The sequence below is a fragment of the Pinus tabuliformis genome, chromosome 5_1 (genome assembly GCF_031772625.1).
Source record: "Pinus tabuliformis cultivar Carrire ecotype Pingquan chromosome 5_1, CPIR1, whole genome shotgun sequence".
In the NCBI taxonomy this organism is placed as follows: domain Eukaryota; kingdom Viridiplantae; phylum Streptophyta; class Pinopsida; order Pinales; family Pinaceae; genus Pinus; species Pinus tabuliformis.
Genome location: NC_142305.1, coordinates 530,750,329 through 530,763,546, shown reverse-complemented (window position 1 = coordinate 530,763,546; position 13,218 = coordinate 530,750,329). Strand labels below are relative to the sequence as shown.

General features: G+C 39.3%; 1 protein-coding gene across 2 annotated transcripts in view; it reads right to left on the bottom strand.

The window, feature by feature from the left end:
- Positions 1 to 9,161: 9,161 nt before the first annotated feature.
- LOC149165871 (uncharacterized) overlaps positions 9,162 to 13,218 on the bottom strand; it is a 41,294-nt gene continuing 37,237 nt past the window's right edge. For both annotated transcript variants that reach the window (XM_089432409.1, XM_089432410.1), the window contains exons 9-10: positions 9,898 to 9,975; positions 9,162 to 9,821 (exon numbers count right to left, since the gene is read on the bottom strand). In XM_089432409.1, coding sequence (XP_089288535.1) covers positions 9,489 to 9,821; positions 9,898 to 9,975 — 411 coding nt within the window. In that variant the 3' untranslated portion in view covers positions 9,162 to 9,488. The remainder of the gene's footprint in view (positions 9,822 to 9,897; positions 9,976 to 13,218) is intronic.

Sequence of the window (13,218 nt, the reverse complement as noted above, 5' to 3'; positions counted from 1 at the left end):
CCTTACTACGGGAGCCAAAATCAGAAGTAGCAAGATGGACCAGGATCAGTTGATGCAGAGGAGTGTCGGAGTGAAAGTTGCAGTGGCTAGGAATGCCAAAGATTGAGCAACACAAAGCAAAGTTGGCAGCAGTGCAGTTGGCACAGGGCAGAGTCAGCAGCAGCGCAGAGGCTTTAGAGGGTCAGCACAAAGACTAGCAGCAGTCAGAACTCCAGCAACAGATGCATCATGTTGAACACCTATACAGTAATTTTGGATGTTTTTTCATTGTTGATGCAGTTGTAGCAGTAAATGGGGAAGGTTGCAATGTAGATGCAGTGTTGGTAGTGGCAGGGCCAGCAGCAGCAGAGATGCAGAATTTATGAGGGTTGTGGTACAGATGCAGTGTTGGCAATGGCAAGGTCAACAGTGGTACAGATGCAGTATTTGTGCAATAGTTGGTGGGTAGTGATGTCAAACATCGAAAGTGCAGAGGGAGATGTTATAGAGAAGAGTGATGCTTCAGCTGGTTGCATTATTAGAACAAATTCCTCGCTAAGAGGGAGTGTGGATTTCTTGTAGCATCAGATATGCTTTAAACCTCAAAATTTGCAGGGAGGTTAGGACCCATGTATTCCACAATACCCAAAAATCGTTTTAAGAAATTATATCCGGAGACAGTTTTATTAAAATAATTAATTATTTTTAATGGGTGTCTAAGTCGAAACTTACGAAATTAAAATAATTAAAGGGTATTAATCAAACTGAGAGTGAAACTTCTAGAAGAAGACAGAGATCGAGTCCAAATGATTTGAGCCATTGATTAGAATCTAATCTGAGTTGTTGATTACTCAACTAGAGGGTTATAAGGAGGACTTCGATGGGCATTTAGAAAACACATCGGAGAGAGATCAGGAGATCGAATTTCTCAGAGAGGGTAGCACAACAGTTGCAAGAGAATCGATTGAGGAGATTTATAGCAATGAGGGGCGGGAATAATTCTCGAGGGAGATTTCCTGATCTGAGAATATATTGCAAAGGAGGCAGAGAGAGATCCAAAAGATGCAACACAGAGGCTACGCTGGGTAGCACTGTTGATTTTGGGTAGCATCGAATGTGCTTTAGCTCCAAAATAGTGTGGAGGGGCCATAACACATGAGATATCCAAAACCCAGAAATCATTTGGAGAAATTCCCCCTGGATGAGGAGTTATTAAAATAATTAATATTTTTAATGAATTCCTAAGTCTAAACTTAGGAAAATATAAATATTAATGTGTATTAATAAAAATATGGGTGAGAAGGTTCTAAGTGACGAAAATCAAGCATGTTTTAATCTTAGCCGTTGATTAGAGATTAGATCGCGGTCGTTGATTCATCAACAGGAAAAGTATAAGAGGAAGCTTGAAGGTCAGTTGGAGATACACCGAGAGATCAAAGAGTACGACTTTTTTGAGGAGTGGTTTGCTGATAAAATCGAGCTCGTGGTCTGATTTACAGTGAGAGGGGAAGAGAGGAAGAGTCGCAGCAAGAGAGACAACGCAACTCTAGAGAGGGTGATGCAGAAGCTAGGGGGGCTGATGCAACGCCTTAGAGTCAGCGTTAGGGTTTTTTGTGGGGCAGATAGAGCAGCAGTTCAGCATATCGACTTCTGACAAAGGGAGGCTCACTAGAAGGGTGACGCAACTCCTAGAGGAGGTGACGAAGTTCTAGTGTAGATCTTGGCGCAGCCATCGCTACCCAACACTGGGAACAACATTGTCATCTGTGGGGTTTGATCATCCAGTTGTTGGATTTGCCAAAATATCTGTCTCTAGATAGAGGTACTTCTGCCAGGTTTATTCTCTGTTGGATGAGCCGGATTTGAGACCCTAGTTGTATTCATAAATCTGCTTAATAATATAAACCCTCTATATGCTACACTGGTTTTCCCGAATTGGGTTTTTCTAGGGACGAATGTCCAAAAATAACGGTGTCCCTTGTGTGGTTGTCTCAGTTTATTTCAGTTCATGATCTATATATAAGTGTAGTTTGCAATAGTGTTTTCATCATTGTTTAGATATTTAAATAACTTGTTGAATGTAAAAAACAAGTGGGAGATGATGAACTAGTGATTGCAGTAGGATTTCTGATGTGTAGATTCAGAAATTTTCACATGGTATTAAAGCATTGCAGATCATAGGAGACTAAAGACACTAGCCGGGAGATCCAGAGAATTTGCTGCAAAGCAGCAGCGGTCCCGAGTGACAACGTTGTTCCAAAGCTAGAGACGCAAAGGGAGAGTGACGCAGTGCAGAAGAGGTGAAGCAGAGGCTCACGCAATGCCTATGTTGGCATTCTGAGCCAAGTGAGGGTGATGCAGTAGCTGGGAGGAGCTCATGCAGTCACTGTGTTAGCTGTGTAGGCCAACGTAGAAGCAGAGAGGGGCAGATCAGGCTCACGCAAAGCCACATCAGCTTTTCGAACTAGGAAGGAGTGACGCAGTGGTCGGGAGGGGTTGATCTAGCTCACGGAGTGATTGCGCGGAGCCATAGGAGCTCAGATTCTTCAGTTGTCGGGGCTGAGGGAGCAGAGCAGATTCGATCTAAGGAGCTGGTGGGACGTTGTTTCTGTTGGTGCATAATAGTGTCTGTGGAGACAGAGCCAAGGTAGAGGGAGTCACTGCCTTGACAGATTTTTAGCCAAAGAAATCTAGATTTGGGTTGCAGCACCAAAGGAGGATTGGAGAGGAAGTGATTCGATAGTCGGCGGAAGGATTTCCATTAAGGAAATCAAGACTCGGAGGGAGTCTGTAGGAGCTTGTTCCTTAGAGGGTTTCTTGCGCCAAAGAAATCTGTATCCAAGTCTTGCTAGATTGACCGCAGGAGAGGAAGAAGAGAACCGATCTTATTTTTTAGCAGAGATGGCAATGAGTGGGTTGAGGGATCAGGATGGATTGGATGGAGCATCCAATTTTGTCATCTAAAAGCCCAGGATCCTAGCAATCCTAGACAAACATCACATCAAGGACTATGCCTTGAAGGTAGTTGTTGAGCCGGTGGACGTTGAGTTGTTGAAGAAGTACGAGAAGGCCCCGGCCAAGGCCAAGTGCATGATTCTAGATGGGGTCAAAGATGATGTAGTACCACACATTGTTGAGAAGAACACAGCAAGGGAGATGTGGGAGGTGTTGACCACCGTGTATCAATGATCTTCCGTCCAACAAAAGATGTTATTAGAAAATCAGCTGAGACAGTACCAGATGCAAAAAGGAGAGGAAATTGATCCCTTACTTCTCAAGCTGCAAGGGATTCGCGACCAGTTGACTTCCATGGGGTCTACTCCAGATCCTGAGTTCATGGTCGGGACTGCCCTAAATGCAATCACTGAGGACTGGGAGAATTTTGTCCAAAGTATCTTGGGCAAAGGGACTCTCCATAGTTGGAAGGAGATGTGGGCAGCTCTTCGACAAGAAGAGCTCTCGCATCATCAGGATAGCAAACGCAACAGAAGAGAAAGAAGAAGGACATCACCAAGGTCAGATGCTTCAACTGTGGGGAACTGGGACATTATGCCACTCAGTGCCCCCGGAAGAAGGGCAAGGGGGACGATTCTGAATCGAAGGCTGCTCCAATGAAAGCCGACAAGGAAGGTGAGGATGATGATTGCGCCATGAGTGTTCATGCACCTCTAGAGAATAGGTGGGCGATATTGAGTTATAGTCGAGAGGACTACACAGGGGCGGGATCCTTGAGGTGGCCAAACTCTTAGATCACATACGGCTACTGGAGCTTGTAACGACAGTAGCATAATGACGGGTGTCGGTTGGAGTGAGGTGTGATGGAGCAACAATGGCATTGCTAGAGTGCCAAAGTTGGAGGCAACACAGTGGATGTTGTAGCAATGCGAGAGGCACAAAGCAATTTGCAGTACTGCAGTAGTAGCAAAGGGTCAGCATAGATTAGCAGCAAAGGTAGCTTCAACATCACGAGGCATCCAAACTGACCAACATGTCAGTGTTTGGATGAGTTTTCAGTTGCTTACTTCTCAACAACTGATTTGCAATGTAGCAGTTAGCAGTGGCAATGTTATGAGCAGCATGATGCAACATTTTGAGAGAGACTTGTAGTACAGATGTAGTAGTGGTTGTGGCAGAGGCATGGGCAGCAGTACAGGAAGCAACGGTGCAGTGGATGAAGGGCAGCATGCCAAGCATCAGCGACACAGAGGACCGATGCAGTGGATCACTGTAATGCTTCTATAAGGAAGTATTGCTATAGCACATTCCTCGCTAAGAGGGAGTGTTGATTTTGGGTAGCATTGGATGTCCTCTAGCTCCGAAATTTTGAGCTAAAACACATGAGATCTCCAAAACCCAGAAATCGTTTGGAGAAATTCCACACGGATGAGAAGTTATTAAAATAATTAATGTTTTTAATGAATTCCTAAGTCTAAACTTAGGGAAAATATAAATATTAATGTGTATGAATAAAAATATGGGTGAGAAGGTTCTAAGTGACGAGGATCAAGCATGTTTTAATCTTATCTATTGATTAGAGATTAGATCACGGTCGTTGATTCATCAACAGGAAAAGTATAAGAGGAGGCTTGAGGGTGAGTTGGAGATACACCAAGAGATCAAAGAGTTCAATTTTTCTGGGGCATGGTTTGCTGAGAAAATCGAGCTAGTGGTTTGAGTTGCAGTGAGGGGCAGTTCGATATAGGGACTTCAGTCCAAGACCGAGAATACATAGTAGAGAGGCAGAGCAACAACAAGAGAGACAACGCAGCTCCAGAGAGGGTGACGCAGAATCTAGGGGGCTGACGCAATCCCTTAGAGGCAGCATTGGGGTTTTCAGTGTTGCAGAGAGAGCAACAATTCAGCATATCGACTTCTGAGCAAGGGAGGCTCACTGGAAGGCTTACGAAACTCCTAAAGGAGGTGACGCAATTCCAGCGCAGAGCTTGGAGCAACCGTCGCTGCCCAGCATTGTCATCTGTGGGATTTTATTATCTAGTTGTTGGATTTGCCAAAATATTTGTCTCCAAATAGAGGTACTTCTTCCAGGTTTATTCTCTGTTGGGTGAGCTAGATTTGGCACCCTAGTTGTATTCAGAAATCTGCTTAATAATACAAACCCTCTATATGTTGCACCAGTTTTCCCGAATTGGGTTTTTCCGAGGACGATTGTCCAAAAATAACGATGTCCCTTGTGTGGTTGTCTCAATTTATTTCAGTGCATGATCTATATATAAGTGTAGTCTGCAATAGTGTTTTCATTGTTGTTTAAATATTTAAATAACTTGTTGAATGTAAAGAACAAGTAGGAGATGATAAACCAGTGATTGTAGTAGGATTTCTAATGTGTAGATTCAGAAATTTTCACAAGCGTAAGCTCATGCAGAGGCAGCGCAAAGCTTCAAAGGGAGTTCAAATTCCAACCAGGAGAGACAAGTTTCAGTGTAGGAAGTCGAGGTGTGAGACTGGAAGCCCTGAAGTTCGAATCTCCATAAAGCAAGAGATCTGGGAGAGATGACGCAGATCCCTAGAGAGGCTGATGCAGAACTGCGTAGGCTGACGTAGTAGCCACGCAGAGCCAGCCTAGGGCTAGTCATCCAGATCCTGGATCGGTGTTGGATCGCTAGTGATAGTGTGAGGTATTTCTCACTAATCTTTTGCCAATCAGATTCTCTGTATTGGATAGCCAGTAAGGCATCCAAAGATTGTATTTAGAAAACTACTGCTTAATAATACAGAGCCTCAACTGTTGCAACGGTTTTCCCACATTGGGTTCTTCCGAGGACATTTGTCCAAAAATAACCGTGCCATTTGTTGTGTATTTCTTTCTTGCTTAGTTTCTTGTTTCCACATTTAATTTAATTAGTGAAGCCTGCAATGTACTAGTTTCGTTATTTGTTGTAGGATGCAGTAAATAATTTGTTCAATAATTAACAAATAGAATGAACTTAATCAATTGTTACAGTGGAAATTTGAATCTTCCAAATTTTCACATCCCACACCTTGGCCTACGTAAAGGACCTGCAACTACGTCAATTCCAACATCATTGGGCAAAGCAGTGGCATAACAGAGCCAGTTCAAATTTCCACATCCCACACCTTTGCCTACGTAAAGGACCTGCAACTACGTCAATTCCAACATCATTGGGCAAAGCAGTGGCATAACAGAGCCAGTGTTAGTGCATTCACCCACAAAACGGCCACTCACAAAATTAGCTTTTTTTTTGTAAATGAATTCTCGGGCACTAACAAATATTGAAAACTAAAATAAGATTTGCAGGAAATTAGGAATTTAATTTTAAATTTATGGAAAAAATAGAAATATTAAGCATTTTCTCAAAACTTTGGTTAAAATTGCAAAAAGACAACAAAATAATACAGTCAACACACTTTGACCACGAGGCAAGATGCTAAAGTCCCTAAAAGGCGTTTTAAGAAAGAATAAAACCATGTTGCAAAAACTACCTCAAAGATGGACATCCATCAAAACATGATAATTGTCTTATTAATCATTACTTTCAAAATGAATCACTGAAACACACAGATCTATGGATTCAATAAAGTGTGTAAGAGCTCAAGAATTGGCTTTAGCATTACAAGTGATTCCATATGAATCTGGGATTTCTAATAATTTGATACTAGAAAACAATCAACATTGAATCTCGTTTGCGCATTCGAGACATTTCTTCCATCTTAACAACTTGATTACTCTTCCATTTCAGAACCTCTTTATTCAGCAAGTTTAAAACTTTAAAACAAATATTTGATCACTTTTTTCACTTTAAAACCCTTTTTTGTTGTGTTGATTACACATACAAGTTTTATCAGTGTTTCCATTAAATTCTTGAGGGAATTCGATGAGCACCGCACACTAACGAGCTATCTCGTTTGAAGTTTGAAGTTTACTTTTGAAGATTTCAATGTTTTTGTAACATTGGAAACCAAATCCCTATTTACCCAAAACAAAACGAACCCTTTGAACATCGTTCGAAAGATTTACAATAGTGAGGGAGATTTTTCAATAAACAATTAGTGAACTTCAGACTTGGACACTCATAGCAAAATGAAATATGTAATAAACAAAATAATCAGCTCTGAACTCACGTCTTTATAAGCGATCTTGGTGAACCGTCTTCTACACGCTTTGAAGGAAGGGAGGGGGCGGTTCAATCCCTAAAATAGTCCCAAAGAGGGCCTCGAAAGGAAGAACAAGAAACCACTGAAAAAAAAATATTATCATTAACGATGTCCAAGTTCATTTGATTCATTAGCTTTGAAGCCAACGGGAACTGTGCGTATCTTTTTTAACTATCGATCACATAAGCATATAAGCTAAATATCACCATTGTTCGAACACTGTTTTCTACATAGTTTTTATTGATGCCATTGTCAATGGGATAGACCTTACAAGAGTAATTTTGAACCCAATCCTAGAAGAAACAAATTGAGACTCTTGAACCAGCATTGCTGGTTGAGAATCATGATTGAAAACCTATAAAGATAAGAACCAGTGCGAATAAGAAAAATTGCCATTCAAAATGGACAAGAACCAAACTGGATAAGAAATATTGCCACTAAATGAGGTCCGTTGTATCCGGAATGTGACTCATATTCTGAACTAATGAAAGATGGACTCTAATTGGTGTCAGACTTCTTCAATGGAAGATGTTCAAGTTTTTCCCCATGCATGTTTTCACAGAGGTTCTTACCAACAGAGAACTTTATTTTGATTTTCTGCATGCAGGTTCTAGCTTCAACAATGTTTGCTCAATCTTAACAATTATTTTCAAATATGAACTTTCAAATTAAATAAGGTGTTTATTTCTGCATAGAGCTAGGATCCATGTACAAGTCCTTCACATTCAAGACCCACGATATCCTAACCGACATACATATAGATTTACATTATTCTTCAATGCACGTATTTTGTCAACCTTCCAACTGTTAAAGTGATAATATATGGTTTTGTCAGCTTATTAAAATTTAATGCTGTCCAAACAGCCATATGTTGGCATCCATGGCTAAACGGTTAGTTGCTTATTCAGAACAAGTACTATTTGCAAATGCCTAAATTAGCTCCAACTCTAAACTCATGTTTGCAGATGGAACTTACATAAAGTTCCATAGGCCAAGTTCTCTGTGAACTAATGGTATACATCAAATTACAAGTGTCGAGAACATTTCTTCATTCAATCTTATTTGTTGACTACAACCAAGAATGTCAAAGAAATAACTTTAACAAATATATGACATACACTTCTTGTTGTTGCAAAAGCTGGATTCTAAAGCTTATCTAACCTAAATCAAAATGCGATGAGCTAAAGCATTGAAATTTAACAGTGATCCTCATTTCTTTATTGTCATGTCAAAATTTGGACCATAGCTTTTTATACTCTGCCTTAATACTTTGTGATTGTGACTTGAAATTTACATCAACTTTGAAGTTTTCAGTCCCATCATTTCGGATTGATCGTACGGTTTGCTGTCAAGAACTGTAATTTTTTTTGAATCTGGAATATGTACATCCTGCTTCTTCATGCTAAATTTTCTATAGACATAAATTTCCTTTTCTGTAGACAAGCAATAGAACAAAACTTAGTCATCTGATGCTTCTACACCTGACCGGGATTTATTCCCAGCAGGTCCTGATTACATAGACAATGATATGAATCATGTCTAGAATAATAAGAAACTCCCATTTACTTGAGGAAGCTACTTCTTACATGCATGTGTTGCATGACAGCATTCTTTCTTTGTCCAAATTTAATTGCTGGTCTGTTAAAGTTTAATGCTCTCGAAACACCGATAAGTTAGAATCTAAGGCTGATACATTGCTTCTAGAACACAGTTCAGCATGAGTACTGTTTACAATTACCTAATTGACACCCAATTGCTAGACTTGTTCATAAACAATTAGCATATCCTATACAAAATGGTTTCACCTCATTAAAAATATAAGTTCTTATAGCGTAGGATTACTGTGTATTAGATCACATACACCATAGTTAAATCTATATCGATTATTGTGTCTTAGAACACCTCCATTATAATTAAACCTAACAGATCGCTTCCCAGTTAGTAAATTAAAGCCAATAGGGCAGCTGTGGCATTTTTATTTAAACCTACATATAAATAAGGTAAGAATGATCGTAAATTTGCTAATAGACACATGTAATGCCCCTGAATGATACAAACCACCTTTAACCCAATAAGTGACAACATTATAACCGATTTTAAAGGACAGCTTTGAGCTCTAAATTCACAAAATTATATGAGCTCAGGCCCTTTTCTGACTCACGTTTGTAGTTGTAACTGTTGCAAAAAGAACAGCCTGCATTTCTGTAACATATCATATACAGCAAAGTAGAACAATGTCACAGACATATCTTACTTCAAACCTTTATTCATTACACCCCTACCAAGAATGTGTTATTGAATTAACTTTGGCCAATAAAACAAACAAACTTCCTATTGACGCAGAAAGCCCACTGGATTCTAAAGCTTACCTAATCCTAAACCAAATTGTGATTAGATGATGCATTAACAGTGTCTGTTTTGTCAACTTTTGGATCATCCCTTTTTATGTTCTCTGACTTTGGGCTTAGTGAGGGTAACTTGAAATCTACATCATCCCCTTTCATGTTTTCAGGCTTGTAATTTAGACTTGATTCCAATGTCTGCAGTGAAGGGGCCACAATGCTTGGTGGCTCTGGGATAGGTGCATCCCTCTTCTTCATGTTACGTTTTCTATAAGAATCCAATTCACCATCTTGAAAGAGACCAATAGCACGGAACTTGGCAATCCGATCCCGCTGCACCTCATCAGGGCTCATTTTGAGCAGCTCCTGGTAACATATACATTGGTTATGAATAACATAAAAACAAAAAAACTTGGAATACCTGAAGAAAGCCACTACTTACATGCATGTGCTTCATGACAGCGTTCTTTATTAGTTTTGAAGCCTCAAATGGGTTCGTATGTGCACCACCAAGAGGTTCCTGTGCATTTCAACATCTATGTTAGAGAATGGACTAATCTCAACATGAAAATAGACAATTTCAATGCACTGCTTTATAAGCATTTGAAGAAAATGTGACACAAGAAGTAAGTAGATGAAATCATGTTGAACTTGGAAAAGATTACTATTGAAAAATAGAGAAATAAAATTAGACAGGATCTCTACTTGCAAAAAACATCTTAGAATTCAAATAATGTCAAAACTGGATATTTTAATATGTCTACAGAAGCACGTTCTCTTTTTTATTACTCGTTCATCTATTACAATACTAGTTGATTATTTCACTCCAAAGTATATGTCTATGTATTCTTGAATTGTGTCTGCTTAGGTGTTCTGGGTTAAATGTGTGAATCTAGTTTGTTACTTACAAGTAACCCCATGTAGGAAGAGAAGCAATTTCCCAATGCAAATGCATTGTTGGCCCAGAAATTTGGCATGGCCATGATCCTTGTCATGACAAAGTTATAGACCAAACTCTTGGAACAACACTACCCTCACGAACTATAAGGGCTTTTACTCATTTTTCTAAAGTCATAACATGTTAAGTCGAATACTGAAGAAGAGTTCTCTTTTTCTAATTCTACCCTTTAAGAGACTAGCCATTGGTCCCATGTCTTTCCTATAACACCCTTGGATAGAACCCACTTTTCCTTTCAAGATAAATTCTTGCAATTCTATCAAACTTGGGAAAAAATTCTCTCTCAACACCTGTCTACATCTAAATAACCCATTTATTTGTCCTGATGTCCTGCATGCATAGTTTCCATTGTGACCACTGTCTACCCTGCCAGAAGAGATGATAAGGTGGTAGGAAATGAAGAACAAAACCAATAACACAAAGGGTACTTTGTAATCTTTCACTGTTTCAAGTCGATAAAAGTAAAATTTTAATTAATAATTTTATTGGGTGGAGTTCCCTTATTTTAAGGAAAAAAAATTATTTTTTGCCTTAAAAATAAATTTTCATTCTATTAGCCATTTTATAACAGACAGAATAAATGCCGATGGAAATTCTCCATTCAACTTCTTTATAATAAGGGTTGAAATTGAGATCTATTGAAATCAGTTTACTTGAACGATGACTTAAATAATCCTGCCTTACTTTTTTTCCAAAATAAGCATAACATATGGTTTATTCAAGTAACCGAAACATTCATAATTCAAGTAACCAAAAGATTCATATTTCTATACAGGACATGATTCCATTATGGAAGTGGTACAGAAACATCAAAGAAATGTTTCCCAGGTTTCCCAGCACAATAATAATAGTGTTCCACAGGTACACATCCCCCTACACTCCCTGCACTCCATGGATTCGGAACCTTCCCTAAAATCCCCCATATGCCCCTAGTACTTTGGGGACATCATTGGGGATGTCACTTGTAGAAATGAGTGCTCTAGGGAGAGTTCCTCTGTAATGCTTCATGAGGGCACATCTGCATAAAACCACATATAATTCAAAAAAAGACGTATTTTTTTCCTTTAAAGCAAGATGAGCATCCCACCACCTTCACAATGCCTTTTCTTCTTTGTATAATCCTCCCAAATCTTAACTTTTGTTATTTCTCAACTACAACACGCTAGTATGAATACAACGTACATTAAGGATGTTGAAGTTGTACTTTTTATACAGCAAGCCATCAAATGAAAAATTGTGTGGGCAGCGGGGATTTTCTACCAAAGTGTAACTTTAGATTCTTTCAATGAAAACTTGGAGAACGACGACCTTTTTCATTTCTTTGCATGAAAACGTTAACAGTTAGATTTGAACTAGGGGTCAGTTGTCTTCACATGCCTATAGATGACGTTGATGGTTTCCCATGGCACACTGATGCAAAGGACCAAGCAGAGGCTGGTTGAGCATGACTAGTGGCTTGAACCTTGTCCAATTTCTTCTAATTTTTATTTTTTGCTACAGCGATTATAATTCTTTACAATATAATTGATGATGGATGTACTTGTTTCATTGAATTTCATTTTGATTGAACATTGATGATTTTTCAAGCCTTGGAATTATCATGATTCATCAATATATCAAAAATATTGCAAAATTTCCCATCTCCCCATCCATGCTATCGCCAGCCTCTATCAAAGCTCTTAAGCCTCAGTGTTTGTCTCCCTTGATATATACTTACTCCCTTGAGGGCTTCATGAAACTAAGTTTTGATGGAGCTTCAAAAGGCAACCCTAGGATAGCAGGTTTTGGAGGGATTTTCAGAGGTCAAAATCACCAGGTGCTCCAGATATACACAGCTGATTGCGGCACAGCCAGCAACAATGAAGCAGAGTTTTTGGCTCTGAAAAGAGGTTTTCGGATAGCTGCCTCAGCTGGCGTGACTAACCTTCAAATTCATGGCAACTCCCAATTGGTCATAAGGGTAGCTTATAAACTTCTTCAAGGTACTCCTATTGACAAACCATCAAAGAGCTGGCAGCTAATTAATCTGATTGCCCAAGTTAAAACTTTGCTGCCATCCTTCAATTATGTTATTACCTCGCACACCATGAGAGCTGGAAATAAGGCAGCCGATTTCTTGGCTAATCTAGGATGCAATCAGAGAAGCATCAACTTTGATACAAGCTGGCCTCCGGGCACTCAGTATGAATGGCAGGAGCAGCTCCAGATGATACTGGAACGAGACAAAAATGAGGCAGAACGAGAAGCCACCAACAAGCGAGAAACCAGGGCTTCATGCTTCTTCAGGTTCAAATGACAGAGATGTCACTCCAGCCTCCTCTGATACTTGAGTCTTCATGTTTATTTTCAGCTCTGGTTTCTACAGTATTCTCTTAGATAGTTTTGTTATGCTTATGATGCTGAAACTTCTTGAATTTTGGACTAATTAGTAATTACTTTATAGGTAGGTGGTCAAAATTATCTGGTCTCCCATTTGGGCAGATAGAGACCACCTACCAAAGTCATATTAAATTAATGATGCTTGATGGATGCACATGCTACTACTTGACTTTCTGAGGTAATACAATTATCCTTACAATATATATATATAATTCCAACACTTTTATGCCAAACAATATATCACCCCAAGACATTGCAATATATTCAAAAATATTGTCTAACACAAGAAGAAAATGCCCACAAAAGGCATAGAGCCTAATTTTATACTCTTTAATACTTCCGATTTTACCACAAGTTCATGATGCCCACTGATATTTAGATTCCAGAAAATACCAATAGTTTCAACATGAAATTTTACACTGAGAA